This window comes from Rutidosis leptorrhynchoides, chromosome 1, assembly GCF_046630445.1.
Source record: "Rutidosis leptorrhynchoides isolate AG116_Rl617_1_P2 chromosome 1, CSIRO_AGI_Rlap_v1, whole genome shotgun sequence".
NCBI classification, from domain to species: Eukaryota; Viridiplantae; Streptophyta; class Magnoliopsida; order Asterales; family Asteraceae; genus Rutidosis; species Rutidosis leptorrhynchoides.
In genome coordinates, this window is record NC_092333.1 from 86,676,170 (window position 1) to 86,699,359 (window position 23,190).

The 23,190-nt window shown below is 33.9% G+C and overlaps 1 protein-coding gene and 1 long non-coding RNA gene across 2 annotated transcripts; both read left to right on the forward strand.

Moving 5' to 3' along the window:
* Window positions 1–16,349: 16,349 nt before the first annotated feature.
* Window positions 16,350–19,806, forward strand: LOC139862480 (uncharacterized). Its single transcript, XR_011764197.1, has 4 exons — window positions 16,350–16,670; window positions 16,882–16,968; window positions 17,369–17,431; window positions 17,537–19,806. It is a non-coding gene; the product is annotated as an uncharacterized lncRNA (long non-coding RNA).
* Window positions 19,807–21,292: 1,486 nt separating this feature from the next.
* LOC139862487 (uncharacterized) lies at window positions 21,293–22,918 on the forward strand. Its single transcript, XM_071851098.1, has 3 exons — window positions 21,293–21,373; window positions 22,126–22,405; window positions 22,486–22,918. Exons 2-3 carry the CDS (start codon window positions 22,265–22,267, stop codon window positions 22,870–22,872), a joined length of 528 nt encoding a protein of 175 aa, XP_071707199.1. The 5' UTR covers window positions 21,293–21,373; window positions 22,126–22,264; the 3' UTR covers window positions 22,873–22,918.
* Window positions 22,919–23,190: the final 272 nt, after the last annotated feature.

Below are 23,190 nucleotides of genomic sequence, written 5' to 3' on the forward strand. Positions count from 1 at the left end.
CGTAAATCCTAAACCGTAACTCGGATTAAGACGAGGCCTAAACGGAAAATCATATACTCGAACCGAACTAGCTGAAAATCAACTTTACAGTAGCCTAGGTTGAAAGGACCCATCCTAATCCATCCGGACGAAGTCCATATCGATTATCAACGATTCACAATAGTTGATTACATCGCGAGGTATTTGACCTCTATATGATACATTTTACAAACATTGCATTCGTTTTTGAAAAGACAATCTTTCATTACAACGAAAGTTGACGGCATGTATACCATTTTATAATATATCTAACTATAACTGATTTAATAATAATCTTGATGATCTCAACGACTCGAATGCAACGTCTTTTGAAATATGTCATGAATGATTCCAAGTAATATCTTTAAAATGAGCAATTACACAGCGAAAGATTTCTTTCGTACCTGAGAATAAATATGCTTTAAAGTGTCAACCAAAAGGTTGGTGAGTTCATTAGTTTAACATAAATAACCATTATCATCATTTTAATAGACCACAAGATTTCCATATACAGTTCTCATAAATATACGTCCCATGCATAGAGACAAATTATCATTCATATGGATTGAACACCTGGTAATCGACATTCACAATATACATATAAGAATATCCCCATCATTTCGGGATCCTCCTTCGGACATGATATAAATTTCGAAGTACGAAAGCATCCGGTACTTTGGATGGGGCTTGTTGGGCCCGATAGATCTATCTTTAGAGTTCGCGTCAATTAGGGTGTCTGTTCCTTAATTCTTAGATTACCAGACTTAATAAAAAGGGGCATATTCGATTTTGATCATTCAACCATATAATGTAGTTTCAATTACTTGTGTCTATTTCGTAAAACAGTTATAAAAACAGCGCATTTATTCTCAGTCCCAAAAATATATATTGCAAAAGCATTTAAAAAGGGATTAATGAAACTCACGCATATAAATATTGTAAAACAGTTAATAAAGCATTTGCATGTATTCTCAGCCCAAAAATGTAATGAGTAAAAAGGGAGCAAATGAAACTCACATATTGTATTTTGTAGTAAAAATACATATGACTATATCGAACAACTGAACAATGCAGGGTTGGCCTCGGATTCACGAACCTTAAATGTTTTCCCAAAAAGAATGGCAGCAACCGGACTCGAACCCATGACCTCCCGCTCACCCGCTAATACCCTAACCGTTGGGCTGTTGCCCATTTTCTATTATAAAAATGTTTCGTTTATTACTTAACCCATAAATCGTTTCTTCCTATTTATTCATCTTCTTCATGGTTATACCCTTCCAACGATTACCAGTAATTCCTAATAACGAATTTATGATTTTACATATAACTTGTAACCAACCATAAACTCAACAAAGGTGTTATAAAAGAAAAATTATAAAACGAAAGAGAAAAAAAAACACAGCTAGGCTGCTGTTCGAAAAATAAAGAAAAAAAAATATAAAAATCGATTTTTGGTAGCATTTTAGATAGAGATTATAACACAAAATAGTTTCGTAATCGTATATAGAAACTATTGGGTTCGTTAATTTAACTTAAATCATAACAACAACATCAAATTTTTGGATGAACATATTAGTTGACTTTTAAAACCAAAAGTTTGACTCACAAATTAATAACCAATTTAAGGAATTAGTGGTTGTAAATTTGAAGATAGGTCGATAGAATAATTCCCAACACTTCTGCAATTATAGATTTTTTTATAAAGAACAGATTTTAAGCTTTTGAATTAAGGGTATGGCGAAAGACGGAGGAAAACAAAACAGCTGGGTTTAAATTTTTTTTTTCTCTGTAAAATTCCTTATCTTTGTTTCTGTTGAACGAATTTGTAGTGGATATAATCGAATGGTTTTAACTACTTCATAACAGAATTATTCGAAGGAAAAGAGTCTACACAGATGGCAGGAAGACAAGAAAATAAAGTAAAATTATAAAGATGAATTAGATTGGTAACTGCTTTTGTATTTATCCTAGTGTCTTATGGTAATGAGGATTAAATTTAGAAACAGAAGTAACACTTTAATACAGTAGATGAGGATGTAAAACTGCTTTTGGATCATTATCTGTATGAGTTTCGTAAGCCATTTTATTGATAACAGTATATAGATAATATTTATAATAATACAATTACTACACTAATAATATTAATATTATAATAATAATAATAATACATTGATAAATAACAACTACGGAATATTTAATATTTACACATAATATTTATATCTTTTGTATATTACAATATAGTAACTAATAATAGTAATCATACATATATATATATGTATATATTTATTTTAAATTACACTTAATTCTTATTTTACATATTTGATTTTAAAATTATATCTTATTACTTTTAATTATTATTATTATTTATTTTTTTAAACAATATATTTTTTTTTATTTACAACATTGGTTCGTGAATCGTCAGGACTGGTCAAAGTCAAATGATTTAATGAAACAGTTCAAAATTTTGAAACTTAATCTAACAAATTTTTCTTATTTAGTCGAAATCATATAAGGATTAAAGTTTAAATTTGGTCAGAAATTTCCGGGTCATCACATAGGTGGTCTGATCAGATCCCAAAAACAGTAAGAAAGGTGCTCCGGTGGGGTTCTTAGTGCTTGATGCTCATCACGGTTCTCATCCTTGATGCTTGTAGCTTCAAGTGTACAACTCGTTGATGGGTTAGCATCACCTTGACCAAGATTCTACCATCAACACACAATATGTTAAGACCAAGTAAGAACACAACTCATTTAAGAGTCTTAGATGGATGATGAACCAAGGTTACATCATATCCTTAGTCTTAACACAATTACAAGTTACATTTACAACTAAAGCTACAAACTTTACTTCAATCAAGCAAGTATGAACATAATCTAAGTCAAATGAAGTGATGGAACCCTAAGCTAGAGAGCTTGGATCCCTTTCACACAAGTTATAAGGTCACAAAGCTAGAAAGCTTGAACCTTTAGTGTTCTTGAAGAACTTGAAGCATAAAGCTTAGATCTTTAAGTTATATGAAGACCATAAACACAAGTTTTGATCTTTATAACAAAATAATGAGATCATAAGTTAGGAAACTTATATCCAACAAAAGATATGAAGATTCAAGCTAGAAAGCATGCATCTTGGTTGTTCTTGAAGATCTTGAAACAAAAAGCTTGGATCTTTAAGTTACATGAAGATTACAAACACAAGTTTGAATCTTTATAATAAAATAGCAAGATTAAAGTTAAAAAAAAATATAGATCTACAAAGTAGGTGAAGATTCAAAGCTAGAAAGCTTGAATCTTCCATGTTCTTGAAGGATTCAAATCTAAGTTTGAATCTACAAGATGTAATCAAGATCAAAGCTAAAAAGCTAGACCCATGATGATGATGATGATGATGATGACGAATTTGTGAGAGAGAGAGAGAGAGAGAGAGGAAGAAGAAGAAGAAGAAGAAAAATCAATACTTACACTTTTTAGAACTAGAGAAAGAATTAGAGAGTGAGTGTGTGTAAATTACAAATGAAAGCAAGTGTAAAATGGATGGAATAAGGCTTGTATTTATAGGTGGTGAGGAGGTGGGAGGGTGATGGTGGATGTTGGATATGGTGGGGGACAAGGGGGACAACTTTTTACTTTTTGGTTAATGGTTGTCTAAAGTTGGTGCTTATGTTAGGATCCCATGCAACATTAAAGATAATACTTGACATAAATGCTAGCATGTTCCCTCTAATAAATGGGCATTTGTCTTACATATTAATGGGTCACTAGCTATTAATAATTGGGCTAATTAAATAGTCCACTAACTAGTGTAGGGTGGGCTAAGGCGCAACAAGGTAGAAAGTCTAACAAGACTAACTAGTAAGCATAAGTAAATTACTACGCGTAATTAGGCATCCAAAAATCCAAGTAATTATTATTATGAAATAATAATTAAGATTTCGTAGTCATAATATTCCGATTACGACAAAAGTTAAACGTGTACGTAGTACGCAGTTTGTTCGTAACGTCAAGTGACGCTAACGGTCATAAAGGCTTCCGATGATCAAGTTAAGTATCCTACGTACTTAAAGGCACGTTTGAACACATAAATGAAAGTAGGCCATGTGTATTAAGATTTCAGAGTATAAGATAGCACAGTACGCATAAATACGCAGTTTTGCAAAAACACAAGGCACAAAAGCAAGTCGAAAAAGTCGGGTCGTTACATTACCCACCTGTTAATGGAAATTTCGTCCCGAAATTTGAGGAGTGACTAAAAATGGTACCGTATTTAAATAAGAAGTAGCGTATCAAAGTTTCGAAAGATTCGTGGGCTCAAAAGTGAGCTATTTACCTTGAAAGGTACTCGGGCGTATAAAAGTAAGAATAGGTATATGCCATTTATTAAGTCTCTTGTTCTAAGAGATCAACAGTTTGGTTTTGTTTCTTGCTAACACAAATATGTCATCCGAATATATACCCACAAAAGGAAAGATGATGTTTTTAGCCTTACAGGCATCTTCAGTAAGCTGGAATGCATCATGAATGTTACCAAACTCATCTAAAACATTGAGCGCTTATGTCGTAATACAAGGCTGACAGGTAAAATGGAAAACATGGTGATCATAACCATGCGATTTGATGTCTGGATAGTGTTAGCCACGGATTTTGTACTAATCCCTTAATTTTGGAAGGAGACCATAGGTATGAAGAACCCGATATTTAAGAACGTTTCATTTGACTAAATGAACTGAAATTTTAGCTGAAAGTGACTAATTGAACTTATATGCAATGCAAGCCATATTTATAGTGTCTTCAGGACGGTCTGAACGAACAATGAAGGATATCGCCCAGTTTACCATACTGCAGGTGAACTTGTCCTTAGATGGAATGAAAGCACAGTTCCATAATGTAACTTTATCATTTCAGTTACATGTTGAGGTTAGGGTTAACATTAACTAGAACAACATATAGTTGCAACCAACGAGGGAAGGAATGTGTAGAGTAACCATATCCGTGTTACAGACATTTTAAGCAGTCCCTTCCAAGAGGATAACAAGATTCATAGATTCTTAAAGCATTTTATACTACATTTCCGAAAGAAAATCGCACGAAAGGTGTAATCTTGGAACGAGAGTGAACTCTTCGAGCGGATTGATCTGAATTTATCCTTATACTTATGGGGATGCGCGGATGAGAAGATATGTGAACCCTTGGTCATAAAGAACGGTTTACTCTAAGTGAAAAGAATCTCAAAAACGATTCCTTGTACCTCAACCTACTGATTCATCAGCCTGCGTTTTTGCCATGTCTAACCTTAAAAGTAACATTTTACGAGCGCAGAGACTTCCTAACAAATTTTGTAAATCTGCCATCCAAAGTGGCTCAAGAGTTTTTAACAAAGATCTTGATGGTCAGTTTCATCCCTAACGGAGGGCGAGAAGAAGTGTAATCCATACATGGTGTAGTTTAATGCGAAAATCTTTAATAAAATCAACCGAGGAAGTTTTGAAAACCTTTAAACGTTTGATGTGACAACATAAACGGAACGAAGTTCCTAGTAAATTTAGAAGTATGTACGACGCGTACCATTTTGCACAAAACTATTTGACTTAAGTTAAACAACTCAATAAAGGAGTGGTTTTTAAATAATGTGAAGGTATAACTTAGTCGGTACTAACCAAAATAAGTAAGGGTAAATTTGTTAACTTAATCATATACATACATATGTGATTTTATAAATTGCATAAGTGACCGAAAATTTTTATTACTTTCGTTTGTCCATAAATCTCGTGAGGACCTTACAATAAACAACGTGTAAAAATTTTGATAAACATAGTTTTTCGTGTTTCAGAGGTTACGAGTTGAAAAAGGTCGAGTGAAAAATCTTTGAATCATTGGTTGTCATGTTACTAGGTAATAAAAACTAATGAATTAAATGTAGTTTTGATGATTATCAGGAACTTAAGTCTTTGGCCCAAAAATGTTCACGTGCGAAGCCGTTGCTAAAAAGTGAGGTATGAAGGATAGAGCACGAGGATGAGAAGTTAATCGATTCTTGACTTTGCAAGATGCCAAACAGGTTATGACTAACATTAAATTCGGAATACTGATGGTGTTAATATCGCTAGATGAGAATCTCTTGGAATCAGTCAGGACTTCGAGTTATGTAAGAAAGAGCATCGTTCCAACAGATGTGGCAAATAAGATCCTTAGGGTAACGCAGTAATTTTGAATGATTTAAGTGTTAGTGGATGCCTGAAGGCTCTGCATGACGTGGTAGTAAGTGCCTTCATCACATACACGCACACATGAATCTCTCAATTTCTACGGTTGTCAGTATTCACGATGACTTGGATACGAATAAGCAACGAAAAATTTTATATAATGAGCAACGAAAATTTTATAGAAATTGTTTAAGGTAACAATGTAAGAAAAAAAAATGAAGTTCTTAGTAAACTAGGGTTATGTACAACCCGTACTACTCAAAGTAAAATATCTTTGAACAAAAGATTTGATTTGTAAAAGTGAAAGTAAAATTTCATATGTATTAGTCAAAAGGAAGTAATCATTTACTTTATTTTATATAACACATATGATTTCAAAAATTTGCACGAATGGCAAATTAAATAATTTACTTTTATAAAACTTTGAGAGGATCGCACAGTGAAATAGTGTGTGAAAAATTTTAGCAAACAAAATCTTCATATTTTGGAGGTTACAAGTTGGAAAAATATTGATGAGGTTTGAGTAAAAGATTTTGAAAATTTCGGGTGATATTTGAGGTAATAAAAACCATTTAGTTTAAATGCAGTTGATGACTATCGGTAGGGCATAAGTCTTTCGACCAAAAATTCTTAAGTGTAATGTTGTTGCTTATAAGTGAGATACGAAAGGGAGAGTATGAGGATGAGAATTAACCACTCATTGATTTTGGGAAAATTTCAGACTGGTATGACTAATATTGAAGTAAGAAGGATGATGGTGTAATTATCGTCGAATAAGAAATCTCTCGGGATAAGTTAGGATTCAGAGTCGCGTAAGAATGAGTGTCAGATAAGATTCTTGGGTAGTCATTAATATAGAATTTGAATCGCTGAAATGACGGGATACAATTTTCTTTATGTATCGTCGTGCAAGTTTATCCATTGCATCAACTTCTTTCATGGCTAGAAAGTGAGCAGATTTGGTGAGGCGGTCAACGATAACCCAGATAGTGTCATAACTGCCTATTGTTTTCGGTAACTTCGGGATGAAATCCATCGTCATCCCTTCCCATTTCCATTGTAGGATTCCGGTTTGTTGAAGTAACCCAGATGTCTTTTGGCTCACCATTCTCGCGAGGTATACGAATAATCTTCTCATAAATAACTTATGCTTTCATCCTTGAAAGATAGTCTGTTCCAACTATTTCATCAAAGCTTCCTAACTTGATGAGTATTGGGTTAATCCTAAAGTCCATTCCAACTTTTATATCAATCTTCCTAACTTGATGAGTATTAGGTTAATCTTAAGGTCCATTCCAACCAAGTCTTATTATACTATCGCGAAAAATTCTATCAACCTTCTCAAATAACATTTGTTTGTGCATAGGTAAATAATCATTTCCACTAATACATTAAAATTTCCAAGTTTTGTTGGCATGAGGTCATCTCCAAATGACCCAACTGTTAATTTTAAGGTACTACCTTAAATTATTCTTTTATCTCTGCCAGCTTACCATTAGCTTATCTTATAGAATACTTAACTCTTATGGTTGTTAATGGCTTATTAGTCATAACACTAAAGTTCTTAGATATAAGGTTTCTATCGCTCTAGTATTAAACAACTTCGAGACAATAACCGTTGTGAAGAAATGCACCCTAACTAAAATCAGGATCTATGCGAGTCTCCATAACTGGGGTAATGATTGCTCTACCGCAGATAAGTCCAAAGTTTTTCCTATTTGAGAACTGTTCCCTTAAGTGTCCAGGGTTTCTATATCTATAACATATTTTCGGGTTATCATTTCTGCAATCAAGGCCCTTCTTGTACAGTATCTGGGCTACGTGGTTATTCTTTCCCTACCTCTAATAGACCATAATGCGTATACTCAAGTGGTTCCTACCAAGATTTTCTCTGAATCACTTCATATTTCTTATATAGTTACATTGGGACTTCTGCATGATTCACTTCAATATAATTAAGCTGGCCTGGCGTCATTATATTGTACTAAATCGTACGTTCGTTCCAATATCACTCCATATGGTCAATGTAACGTGATCACTTCCAGTTCTACTCAATTTCATCCAACGGTGCTTTATCTATGCTATCTCAAAACAAAATCTACATAATTAATCTCACGATTTCTCGGTGTGGGTGCGTAAGTTCCGTAGGTCATGCACCAATGCCTAAATGTCCCGAAATTTTTTCAAAATGTTCATGTTCAGGTAACGTCATTAGGTTCCTTTCTAGAAATTCAATCTGGGTCTCGCGTCGAGTTATACGTGTAGCAAGAAGTAATACAATATGTCTTGAGGCGACTCCCAAGTCTTTGGGTATGGCTGAGCATCAGTAGAAGGCACTCTGACTTTGTGAAAGGAGATGTCCTCCCGACTTCCCCAATGCCTAAGAGTGTTAGGGTCCTAAATCCAGAAGTGTCGTTAGATCGTCGAGTAATGGTGAAGAACGAAAGAGATAAGTGACGGTCATGAAAGCATACGAGATACGAGCCATCTTGCGGGAACTGAACAACCTTCGAATGTTCACACGTCGTACGTGGCTATTTAGAGTGAGCTCGGGGTTTCCTCCTCCGAGGATCAACTTCAGCGGGCGTGTAATCCGAGGGGTACTCTTCCTAGATTGCGTGAAGTAACGTTTCGATCTCCGGAACGGTGGGACGGTAGTAATAGGTGGATTACAATACTAATCCTTAGGGTTAGACGTGTGGAAAAAGGGTTCAGAAAAACATCTGAATCTAGGAAAGGTAAGTTTTCCAAGTCGGTACAGCGAATAGCAGGCAGGAAGCAAGCACGTAATCAGGCACTACAGCAACCTAGATTGTCTACAGCAATATATAGCATGGCAGTAATAACAGTATGAACAGAAGTATCATGCAAAAAGCAGATAGTAGCATGCAGTAGTGAGAATAAGCAAAAGCATACAGCAAGTTTACATAGTAGTAAAAGGAAACGGTAGCATGCAGCAAGTTCATACAGCAGTAAAAGTAAACGGTAGCATGCAGTAAGATCATATAGCGTAAAAGTAAACAGTAGCATGCAGTAAGTTCCGCAGAAGCAAGTAAACAAGCAAGTTGTAGATTAGTCCTATTAGTGAATCCTACTTGGTCCGGTCTAGACTCACTAATGCAACCTAATTCCCTACAACCAATGCTCTGATACCAAATGTGACGCCCCGTACAAAACCATTGTGTACGATTCGTCAACAACAGGATCTTTACATGGTCAAACACTATATACTGTTTGAAAACCAGTTTTGCATTCATAAAAAGATAGCGTTTACAAAAGATAACGTGACACACAGGTCATTACAAAGTCATTATTTGAAAATAACATTAACTACGAATGCAAAAGAAAAGTTCCATAATTGAGACATCTCTAAGTTGTGCAGCGGATATCTAACACAGCAGGTCCTTAACAGCAAGTTTAAACACCAAGACAGCAAGTCTAAACAGCGGAAGCAAGATACCTCTTAGCACCTGAGAAAACATGCTTAAAAATGTCAACAATAATGTTGGTGAGCTATAGTTTAAATTGTAACAGTAATATAAGATTGACCACGAGATTTCAATGTTTCAAAACAGTATGAAAAGTATATGTATAACCGTGGGAACATGGTAACTAGACTTAACGTAAATATAAATGTCACCCCCTAAAAGTACACCTGGCGAGTGCGTATGTCCTCGAAGTATTAAACACCCGTTAAATGCTAGCGCGACTAGCCCGAGTGGGGATGTCGAACCCTATGGATCCATATCTAAGATTCGCGTCTACCGGTTCAAAAACCGATAGTTAAACGTTACCATGCTAACGGGAAAGTTTATGCCCTTATATAACCCACACATATGTAAAGTTTAAGTACTCGTGTCAAGTAAGTAAAACATAAAAATGCGCATGTATTCTCAGTCCTAAAAATAGTTAAAAGTAGTAAAAAGAGATGCTATAACTCACAGTGAATAAGCAATACATGTCGATACGAAAGTGTGCAAGTAGTAAGTCGGTCTGAAAGGTCGTCAACCTAAATCAAAGGTTACTAGGTCAGTAGGTTGTATTTATAAGTTCTATTAGTGCATAAAATAAGTTTAAGTGTCATCATCATCATCGTTCATCATCATAAAAGCTAAGTAAGTTTGACAAGAATAGATATCGAAACAATAGGCTAACTTAGGTCAGGTGCTACGACCTCTACGTAAATTGAAAAGACGCATAGTCAGTGGCTATGGCTCCGTATATGAGTCTCCTAACCTCTAACCAATTTTCAGAACCTAACTCGTCTTCGTTTGACCGTGGCGACGGTTTAAGTGCGAGTAGGTCAGAAATTTCAGCACAACGTTACAACGGCGTAGTGGCTTTCGGAGGGCCGTAAATCCTAAACCGTAACTCGGATTAAGACGAGGCCTAAACGGAAAATCATCTACTCGAACCGAACTAGCTGAAAATCAACTTTACAGTAGCCCAGGTGGTCTGATCAGATCCCAAAAACAGTAATCAAGGTGCTCCGGTGGGGTTCTTAGTGCTTGATGCTCATCACGGTTCTCATCCTTGATGCTTGTAGCTTCAAGTGTACAACTCGTTGATGGGTTAGCATCACCTTGACTAAGATTCTACCATCAACACATAATATGTTAAGACCAAGTAAGAACACAACTCATTTAATTCTTAGATGGATGATGAACCAATGTTACATCATATCCTTAGTCTTAACACAATTACAAGTTACGTTTACAACTAAAGCTACAAACTTTACTTCAATCAAGCAAGTATGAACATAATCTAAGTCAAATGAAGTGATGGAACCCTAAGCTAGAGAGCTTGAATCCCTTTCACACAAGTTATAAGGTCACAAAGCTAGAAAGCTTGAACCTTTAGTGTTCTTGAAGAACTTGAAGCATAAAGCTTAGATCTTTAAGTTATATGAAGACCATAAACACAAGTTTTGATCTTTATAACAAAATAATGAGATCATAAGTTAGGAAACTTAGATCCAACAAAAGATATGAAGATTCAAGCTAGAAAGCTTGCATCTTGGTTGTTCTTGAAGATCTTGAAGCATAAATCTTGGATCTTTAAGTTACATGAAGATTACAAACACAAGTTTGAATCTTTATAACAAAATAGCAAGATTAAAGTTAAAAAAAATATAGATCTACAAAGTAGGTGAAGATTCAAAGCTAGAAAGCTTGAATCTTCCATGTTCTTGAAAGATTCAAATCTAATTTTGAATCTACAAGATGTAATCAAGATCAAAGCTAAAAAGCTAGACCCATGATGATGATGATGATGATGAATTTGTGAGAGAGATAGGAAGAAGAAGAAGAAAAATCAATACTTACACTTTTTAGAGAGAGAAAGAACTAGAGAAAGAATTAGAGAGTGAGTGTGTGTAAATTACAAATGAAAGCAAGTGTAAAATGGATGTAATAAGGCTTGTATTTATAGGTGGTGAGGAGGTGGGAGGGTGATGGTGGACGTTGGATATGGTGGGGGACAAGGGGGACAACTTTTTGCTTTTTGGTTAATGGTTGTCTAAAGTTGGTGCTTATGTTAGGATCTCATGCAACATTAAGGATAATACTTGACATAAATGCTAGCATGTTCCCTCTAATAAATGGGCATTTGTCTTACATATTAATGGGTCACTAGCTATTAATAATTGGGCTAATTAAATAGTCCACTAACTAGTGTGAAATGTCCCGTTCATATTGATTATAAACGTTCCATATTAATTGATTTCGTCGCGAGATTTTGACCTCTATATGAGACGTTTTTCAAAGACTGCATTCATTTTTATAACAACCATAACCTTTATTTTATCGATAAAGGTTTAAAAAGCATTACTTAGATTATCAAATAATGATAATCTAAAATATACCGTTTACACACGACCATTACATAATGGTTTACAATAAAAATATATTACATCAAAGTAAGTTTCTTGAATGCAGTTTTTACACAATATCATACAAGCATGGACTCTAAATCTTGTCCTTATTTTAGTATGCAACAGCGGAAGCTTTTAATAATCACCTGAGAATAAACATGCTTAAAACGTCAACAAAAATGTTGGTGAGTTATAGGTTTAACCTATATATTATCAAATCATAATAATAGACCACAAGATTTCTCATTTTTCATAAATATCATTACACTCGCAAGTGCATAAAAATCATTCATATGTTGAACACCTGATAACCGACGTTAACTTAATGCATAGAATATCCCCAAAACAGAACCTCGTCTGTATAATAATCTCGAAGTACTAAACCATCCATAACCTGAATAGGGGTTGTTAAGTCCAATAGATCTATCTTTATGATTCGCGTTAATTAGGGGCCATTTCCCTAATTCTTAGGCTACAGACTTGAAGGGCGATATTCGGTTTAATAATCCAACCATAGAATGTAGTTTTTGCGTACTTGTGTCTATTTTGTAAAGCATTTATAAAGCTGCATGTATTCTCATCCCAAAATATTAGATTTTAAAAGTGGGACTATAACTCACTTTCACAGATTTTTACTTCGTCGGGAAGTAAGACTTGGCCACTGGTCGATTCACGAACTTATAACAAATATGTACATATATATCAAAGTATGTTCAAAATATATTTACAACATTTTTAATACGTTTTACTGTTTTAAGTTTATTAAGTCAGCTGTCCTCGTTAGTAACCTACAACTAGTTGTTCACAGTTAGATGTACAGAAATAAATCGATATATATTATCTTGAATCAATCCATGACCCAGTGTATACACGTCTCAGGCTAGATCACAACTCAAAGTATATATATTTTTGGAATCAACCTCAACCCTGTATAGCTAACTCCAACATTACTGCATATAGAGTGTCTATGGTTGTTCCAAATAATATATATACATGGGTCGATATGATATGTCAAAATATTTGCATACGTGTCTATGGTATCCCAAGATTACATAATATATTAGAATACATGTATAATACAATATGAGTTAGCTAGGATATAATTAATATAGATTTGTTACAATATTTCACGTAGCTACTACAAACAAAAAATATCCAATCTTGTTTTACCCATAACTTCTTCGTTTTAAATCCGTTTTGAGTGAATCAAATTGCTATGGTTTCATATTGAATTCTATTTTATGAATTTAAACAGAAAAATTATAGGTTTATAGTCGGAAATATAAGTTACAAGTCATTTTTGTAAGAGGTAGTCATTTCAGTCGAAAGAACGACGTCTTGATGACCATTTTGAAAAACATACTTCCACTTTGAGTTTAACTATGAGTTTTGGATATAGTTTCATGTTCATAAGAAAAATCATTTTCCCAGAAGAACAACTTTTAAATCAAAGTTTATCATAGTTTTTAATTATCAAACCCAAAACAACCCGCGGTGTTACTACGACGGCGTATGTCCGGTTTTACAGTGTTTTTCGTGTTTTCAGGTTTTAAATCATTAAGTTAGCATATCATATAGATATAGAACATGTGTTTAGTTAATTTTAAAAGTCAAGTTAGAAGTATTAACTTCTGTTTGCGAACAAGTTTAGAATTAACTAAACTATGTTCTAGTGATTACAAGTTTAAACCTTCGAATAAGATAGCTTTATATGTATGAATCGAATGATGTTATGAACATCATTACTACCTCAAGTTTTGTGGATAAACCTACTGGAAAAGAGAAAAATGGATCTAGCTTCAAAGGATCCTTGGATGGCTTGAAAGTTCTTGAAGCAGAATCATGACACGAAAACAAGTTCAAGTAAGGTTTCCACTCGAAATAAGATTGTTATAGTTATAGAAATTGAATCAAAGTTTGAATATGAGTATTACCTTGAATTAGAAAGATATCTTACTGTAAATAAGAAAAACTTCTTGAGATTGGATGATCACTTGAAATGGATTTGCAAGATTGGAAGTAAGCTAGCAAGATTTCTTGAAGTGCTCTTGAATGGTTGTTTTTATGATGATTAAAGCTTGTAATTGAAGCTAAAAGATAGTGAAAATGCTTGGAGATGATCAAGTATGATGTTAGGAGTATTTTGAGAGAGAATTTGGAGTGTAAGTATGAGAAAATAGAATGGAAAAATGGGGTGAAATCATAAAAACGAAATTACTTGTTATAAAGAAGAAAAAAAAAGATCCTTAAGTTTGTTTTTATCTCTTTAGTCATACAAGTTGTTAAATAATGGTTCCACATGTTTTTGACTCTAAGATAGCTGCTAAGAATGAATGATTAAAGGTGTATATACCAATAGTAAATACATCTAGAAGCTGTGTATTGTACGAGTACAAATACGGGTGTACACGAGTAGAATTGTTGATGGAAACGAATGAGAATGTAATTTTGAGCATTTTTGCTAAGTATAAATACTTTGATATATGGCTTGAAGTCTTTCAAAAGTGTATTAATACATCTTAATACACTACATGTATATACATTTTAACTGAGTCGTTAAGTCACCGTTAGTCATTACATGTAAGTGTTGTTTTAAGACCTTTAAGTTAACGATCTTGTTAAATGTAATTAATTCATTGTTATTATACTTAAATGAGATGTTAAATTATTACATTATCATGATATTATAATGTATGAATATATCTTAATATGATATATATACATTAAAATGTCGTTACAATGATAATCGTTACATATATGCCTCGTTTCGAAATTCTTAAGTTAGTAGTCTTGTTTTACATATGTAGTTCATTGTTAACACACTTAATGATATACTTAATTATCATTTTATCATCTTAAACATAGTGTATCAATATCTTAATATGATTCATATGTATTTAGTATGGCGTTGTTATAACGATAATCGTTATATATATCGTTTCGAGTTTCTTAATTCAATAAACTCATTTTTATGTATATCATTCATTGTTAATATACTTAGTGAGATACTTACTTATCATAGTCTCATGTTAACCATATATAATCCATATATATATATATATATATATATATATATATATATATATATATATATATATATATATATATATATATATATATATATATATATATATATATATATATATATATATATATATCATGTAGTTTTTTTACAAATTTTTAACGTTCGTGAATCGCTGGTCAACTTGGGTGGTCAATTGTCTATATGAAGCACATTTCAAATAATCAAGTCTTAACAAGTTTGATTGCTTAATATGTTGGAAACATTTAATCATACAAATATAGTTTTCATTTAATATATAACATGGAAAAGTTCGGGTAACTACATAGTGTAGGGTGGGCTAAGGCCCAACAAGGTAGAAAGTCCAACAAGACTAACTAGTAAGCATAAGTAAATTACTACGCGTAATTAGGCATCCAAAAACCCAAGTAATTATTATTATGAAATAATAATTATGATTTCGTAGTCATAATATTCCGATTACGACAAAAGTTAAACGTGTACGCAGTACGCAGTTTGTTCGTAACGTCAAGTGACACTAACGGTCATAAAGACTTCCGATGATCAAGTTAAGTATCCTACGTACTTAAAGGCACGTTTTAACACATAAATGAAAGTAGGCCATATGTATTAAGATTTCAGAGTATAAGATAGCACAGTACGCACAAATACGCAGTTTCGCAAAAACACAAGGCACAAAAGCAAGTCGAAAAAATCGAGTCGTTACAGACATAGCCATAAGCCCAAAACCATCACTCAATCCCATACTTGGGCGATGTGGGATCGTAACAATACCCCACCCTCAAAGAGCCAACGTCCTCGTTGGTCACGGTTGGCACCCTCTCTCGGTCCAAGCCACCACTCCATAGACCACCACTCCGAGTGTTGGGTCCGAAAGACGAGGCTAGCTCTGATACCATCCACTCCATAGACCACCACTCCGAGTGTTGGGTCCGAAAGACGAGGCTAGCTCTGATACCATTTGTTATGATATTCCTGAATTGATAACTTAAAAATCGAGGGATAGCTAGCTTGACATAGCCATAGTTCAAGTGTAGAATTCACTCCCAAAAATTAGCTTGAAAGAGGAAGGAACACCTTAACTTATAAGCCTATCACTCAATTCCATACCTGGACGATGTGGGATCCTAACAGGTTTCCTTCAGAAAATCACCCTAAACCACATTTGACAGCATAAAAAAAAAAAAACCTGCTTCATCATCGCCACCTACCGTCGCCTCCTCCCTTCCTCTCTCAGCTCCTCTTACATCTAGGGTTTTTTATTCCCTTGCAAAAACTCTGAATCCACCCCGGGTTTGTTGAATTTCATGGGAGAACCAGCATCTGATTTCCTCTCAGCGAATTAACCCTAGGGTTGTGGATTGCGTGACTTTTTGTCTATGCGATTATTATCTAACCATAGGGGTTTCGATTTCCTCTCAACGATTGTGCTTTAACCCTATCGTTTTGAGTTTCTTACGATCAATCAAGTTTCTGACAACCGTCGTCACTACCGCCGTAGGTTTTGTCCCCGCTGTCAGTGCTACCTACGCTATTGCAAGTAAGTTTTTTTTTTTTTTTTTTTTTTTTTTTTCTCTTCTGCGTTTTCTGAGATAATGCTTCATCAACTACATATGTGGGTGAAACTGATGTCCATAGTCTGGTTCTTCATCTTTTATACATTTGGTTTATTTTGTTTTAGAATATTGTTATTTTTATGTCTACATATTTAGAGATTGTTGTATTGATTATGTATGTTGCTCATTTTTCAGATTATATTCAATATAAGTACCTTTCTACTGCCGACACATATCGTCATTCATTATTGCATGCTTCTCCTGTTCAACTTCAGCCTCAAGGTTTGTATATATCATATCATTTATGAGATTGAAAACACTGAATGTTTAATTGTTGAAACTCAGGAAAAGTACACTTTATGTAGTGTATGCTTTGTGTATGTAGTGTATGTACTAATAACTTAAAAAATTAAAATGATAGTGTTTGTTCCCTCCTATTTCGAAAAGAACAGCGTCCCTTAAAAGGCTGCCCAATCATTGTGTATTTAAGTTTATTTGAATTTTTAAAAGATGGAAGTGGCTGTAGGATAGTTGCATTATCAGAGTTGATATAGTCATATATGATTAAATGCGGGGTTTGGGTTATATTAAACTTAAGAGGATTTAATTGTAAACAAATAACCTCTATACACCCAACATATCAGTTTCAATTACAAACTAATTTGATTGAGTTATTTTGCAGGATGTCGGAAGATAATGTAATGAGAGTGTATGATTGATTTTAAAAGGAGCTTCTACATCACAAGTAAGCTCGACAAAATTTTCGTTTCAAAATTTCAATCTATAATCTTGACAGATGGTAGAAAGAGCTACGAGATTAAAACTGACTCGAATATTATGATCATAATAGTGGGAATCAGGGCTGGTTTGCGCCACTTGAGTGTTGTTCCTACAGAGGAGATGAATACATTTGCGGAATAGGATAACACTTATTTTATGAAGACATCAACTCTGGAGGCTTCGAATGTTGAACCGTTTTCACAAAATTCCTTTCACAAATGTATCACGTTATCAACCGAAAAAGCTCTTGATGCACTAAATGACTCATCAGCTCTGCCTAATCGACAAACTATCAACATGGGATCAAATGAGGATGTATCCATTGTAAAGAAAGTTGGTTGCAACTGCTTCTATTATCCAATCCATGTTTGAAGGTATTCATCAAATCAACCACTTTATTGATTTGTTAGGTTTTCAATTTTATGAGTTTAATTGCTTATTATTTGTGTATTTTAGTAAGTATACTCCGATTTTCTATTTTAGTAAATGGCCATTATGTACATTACGTCCATAATTGTGTCTCAAAATCTATTCTGATGAAGGTTGGTTCACGAAAATGTGGGTCAAAGCCAGTGCACATTTCTGGTTGTTATTATTGGTAATTAATTGTATCCCAAGATTTGTGTTTAAAATTCACGGTAAATAATCTCATGTATTATTACCAAACGTGTGCCGAGTGCCGAAACAAACTCATCCCAACTGGTGTAAGGCTTCAGTGTGCAGACCACAGGTACTAAACCAGTTGCAGGCCCAGGTTACAAATTTACACCCCAATAAACGCTTAAGACTCTAATTAAAACATTTTAAAAACTATTATGACTTGATGTATGTGCTAACACTTCAATCCACCATTAGTTTGAATGCCACTTTAGGTACCACTGATATTCAATAGCACAGCCAACAAGATATAAGGTGACTAGCAACATAATTTAGGTTTCATAAGTTAATAATTGGCATGTAACATTAGATTTTCTTAAGTTTATAGTTCGTGTTGTGTATCAATGGATTTTTGAACTTTGTTGTTATTTTGGTACAGGTTGTTTAGGAGCTGTATTTGTATTTAACAAGGAAAAATATTAGCTGGAAGGTTTTTGGGTATATAATTAGAAAGTGTGAAAGTTAGATTTGGGAATATGGAGAGATTTATACTGATCAGTAAAGAGAAAAAGTGAAGAGATAGGTTAACAAAATTTGACCACCATTGAGTACTTGCGTAAATTTTCTAATAGATAGGTTAACAAAATTTGACCACCATTGACTATTATATCAAATAGTCAGCCTGATTCGATCAAAAAGTCAACTTGATTATATGATCAAAATTGAATAGCTTATAGTGAACTTAATGAAATAGTCAACTTAACTATTCGACCAACGTTGAGCAAATTGGTTAATAGATTGGTTAGTCAACTTGAAAAAAAGTCAACTTTTGATCAAAATTGAGCACTTGATCAGGTCCGTAAAATTTAACCAAAATTGAGAACTTGATCAAAAATTGAAATTTTGATCAGATAACTGGAATATTTGATTAAAAAATTAAATTGAAAATTTGATCAAAACTGAGTAGATTTGTTAATGGTTTGACTAACCAAATACAACCAAAACTGACTCTTTGAGTAAATTGTTTAATAAATAGGCTAATAACTTTATTGCTGTGAACTTTGTTGCTATAAATTTGGTCTTTTTGTATATCTTAGCTTCTAGATAGTTGTAAATATATACCTGCACACTTTGGTGCTACTGTGTTTGTAGGTTATCGACAACGTTGTACACGGAACCATCACAGGTAACTCTTATATATTGTTTTCATTTATGTTAGCGACAATTGAATTATTCAGCTATTGTGTAACTAGAGTTTTGTTGCACCTTATGTGTAGGTATTGCTTGCATTGTGAATTGTGATTTATGGTAGTTCAAAGCACATTTAAGCTTTGTACATTTGATAGCAAGGCACTGAATTTAGCAGCAAAAGAAGTCATCTCTTCACTGGAATTAATTAGTGCAGTTTTAGTGTTGGCGTAGCCATTTTGTGTAATCAACAGTCGGTTAAGTAGAACATTCTATACTTGGGTGAAGTAGAACTTTACGTATTACTTAACGCTATGTATGAATGCTACGCATTTTGGAACACTCCGTAAGCTACGCATCGAAGCCATAACCAAAAACAAACAAAACTCAGCCGCCGCAACGCGCGGCCCGATACAACTCTAGTTTTTGCTATATTTTATCATTTGTATTTGATAAGGATTACATTTTAGTTTAGCATAGTATTTATCATCTTTTATTCATGTGTTAATTGTAAATTCTCGTAATTTCAAGTTTTATCATATACAGCTTAATGTACATCGTTGGTCCCTGAATGTAACATACGTTATTTCCTCGTCGTTAGTGTGCATCACGTGATATGCACATAAGGATTTTCAGTCATTTTACATATGTAAGAAATGTTATTTTCTCATCTTAGGGGCATCACGTGTGTGTGCATCATTATTTACTCACCGTTATTGACTAAAAATTCCCATGTGTATCTCATGACGGGCGATGGGAAATAATGTCTGTTAACTTCGGGGACCAATGATGCAATATGTTTGAACATTAGAGTCATTCACGTTTAAAAAAATACTTTAGGTTCATCCATGAAATTTTGACCAAACATTAAGGACCAATGACGTAATTTTGTTTAAATCGAAAGAAACTTTTATTTATCACAAATATAAATACAATATTAATTAAGTGAGATTGATCATCTTCTTTTGGATTGTTCTATTCATGTCGAGTCGATTGATCATCTTCTTTTGGATTGTCCATGGTCTCGAAATGTTTGGTCGGCTTTATTTACATGGTGGAACGTAGAATGGGTTATGCCGTCGTCCCTTATTGAATTTTCTCTTGAATGCTTTCATGGGCTAGGTTTTAATGCCAAGAAAACTTGGAGGTTGATAGCTCCGGTTTCGTTTTGGTTAATTTGCTTGCTAGAATCGATTTTCTATTTAATGGATCTTATAAAGTTGGGTGGGAGTAGTAGAGCATATTAAGATAAAGGTGTTTCAATGGTTGGTAAACGCTAGCAAAGTCGAAAGTCACCAGCTATACGTTTGGAAATTGCAGCCATGGTTATTGATTTGATCAGTGCTCGGACTCTGTTTAAGAAGGATCTTCTTTTTGCATTTGTATTGTATGTTGTTACATGTTGGGTTGATTGTTTTTTTTTTATTTATGGGGTATTTTATGGGTTTTGTCCTGGGCTCTAGTTATTGAGTCAACAGCAAGCGTCGATTTATTGACGACTTGGCTGACTCTTAGAGCCTAAATTAAATTTCAGGCAGGATTTAAAATCCATGAAAATTTAATTTTACCATTTTCATGGCGTCTCAATTTTATTTTTTATTTTATTTTATTTTTTAAAAAACTTTTTTCTACTTATTGGCCAGAGGTCCACTCGGAAGCAATCTCTCCATCCGTCGAATAGAGAGATGGATGATTTTCTCTACTTTTGAGAGTGTTTTCACTCTAGGTGGAGAAATGACTTGACTTTATTCTCGGATAGGAGAAGAATTGTCTACATCTCACCTCCCCATACACCACTTACGTGGTATTGGGTTTTGTTGTTGTTGTTTATGGGTTTTGTCCATAAGGTCTTTAATGTTGTGATATGGGCCAACATATTATATCTTTTATTTTCACTTTTTATGAAAAATTTTAATACATTCAGTTTTTTTGCCAAAAATAAAAAATAAAATAATAAAATAATAATTTTAATTAAGTGAGAGGTGATTGGTGATCCCTCGAGTTATATACAGCAACTTTTAATGTACTACTTGTACGGAGTATTAAACTTGATAAGTAGCGCCGTCGTTAATCGAGCGAGTCTCCGGTGAAAAGGTTCAAGTCTCCTCCTCCATATCTCCAGGTATTCCGGCCACCGTCCAATACACACGGTTCTGCACCCTGTTTCTCACGATTATTATCACTTGTCATTATAACATCTACTTATTATACTTGTACTATACCTACCTACTACTCGCATAATCACATTGTTGCTAATTGTGTTTATACTACATGTACATGATACAATATGATTTAATGATGACTGCTTATCTGATTTTCACGGAGTATTATGTATCTGAAACTGTATCAAACTTTTCATAAGATTATATGGTATGTATGTAACTTTCACTAACTGTTATTGTCCGGATCTGATATTTATAACCTGTAAACTGGTGATGTAACGCTATATACTCTATAAACAAGTTATCGGATACATACACTAACCATAATTTCAGAGTTTGCTTAAAAGTTTCAGTGTGTAACATAAAATTTTGGGTATATACAAAAACTAAACCCTTTTGTTTAAGCATATACTGTAAGTAATTATGACTGTTTTGTTTAACCGGTTTCATTTGTTTTTCCTTAATTGCAAAATAAGCAATTTCAGACATAACTAAAATATTGTTATTGCTACTCAAATTATATTTTTGTTACAAAATTATGAACATTTCCTTTGTTACTACTTGTTCTGAAGTGATTAGAAAGGCACATAATTACTTCTCCAAATGGAGTTAATCTATGATGCTTTGTAGAACAGTTTGAAAGATGTCACGTTTGTGTAACACTGTAACTGTTGAGGTAAGTAATTATGAAGTGTTTAATTATAAATGGCAGTTCATCATAACCTAAAACAAGTTACATAAAGTCTGTACCGCCAAAAAGATGCCGGATCCCTGATAGTCTAGCACTTCAGCCAAACAGAAAATGTGACAGATATTGGACAAAAGAGAAATTATTCACGCGTTGAAGGATAATGACTTGTAAAAATTGTTGGGAAAACGGCCACAATGTTCGGTCTTGCAAGAATCCGAAAAAAGATCCACCACCGAAGGTGCTGAAACCAAGAGGCAGGCCTAAAAAAGTCAACACGCTTGCATCTACAACGATAATTGGAGTAAGGACCTTAAAACTACTATTTGTCTTTCAAGTTATCATTTTCTAATATCACTTATTGGTTTAATTTTACTTTTATAGGACAAGGGCTTATTACCTCTGCCTGTCAATAATTCTGATGAAGTTCATGTTGGTCAAGAAAACGTAACTGCTGGTAATGAAGTTTATGTTGCTGATCAGATGGTTGAACAAGAAACAGAAAATGTTGGGAATGAGCATGTTCCTGTTACTGTTGAGCAGTCAGAGTACAATGATGATATGATTGATGAACAGCTTGATGTTATCTCTCGACAATCGAGTAGTGAAGAAGAAACAAGTGACGGTGAATACGAGCAACCAAATCGGTTGTGTGTTGAGTCAAAGAAGAGGAAAAAGTCAGAGAGGATAATTAAGATTAAGTTGAGCAAACCGGTATATGATGAAGATGGAGGAGGGTCAACAATTGATAAGCCATTAGTATTAGATTAATCTAGTTATTTGTATAGCCCGCGGGCACATCTTAGGTACTTAAGTTAGACATTAAGTAGAACAGTGGGACAGGTTTTTGGTCAGTTGGGTGCACTTTTGTTTGTAAACTATTTTAAGTGCACCAAGTTCTGATCTTTCTGTAACCCTAAATCTTATCACTTCAGATTAGTTGCATCCTCTCACTTATTGTACTCTGCCTTTTACATATCTAACTCATAGTTCAAATTTGCTGATATCTTGAAGGTTGGGTTTGAATTAGTTCATGTTCTATATATCTTCCACACGTTGAACGTTTCATGAGTACATCGTTTGGGATAT

Excerpts from the sequence above, each read along its gene's own strand:
- LOC139862487 (XM_071851098.1), top strand. The coding sequence starts at position 22,265 with ATGACTTGTAAAAATTGTTGGGAAAACGGCCACAATGTTCGGTCTTGC. Across the intron at positions 22,406-22,485 it reads CATCTACAACGATAATTGGA|GACAAGGGCTTATTACCTCT; the intron begins GTAAGGACCTTA and ends TTACTTTTATAG.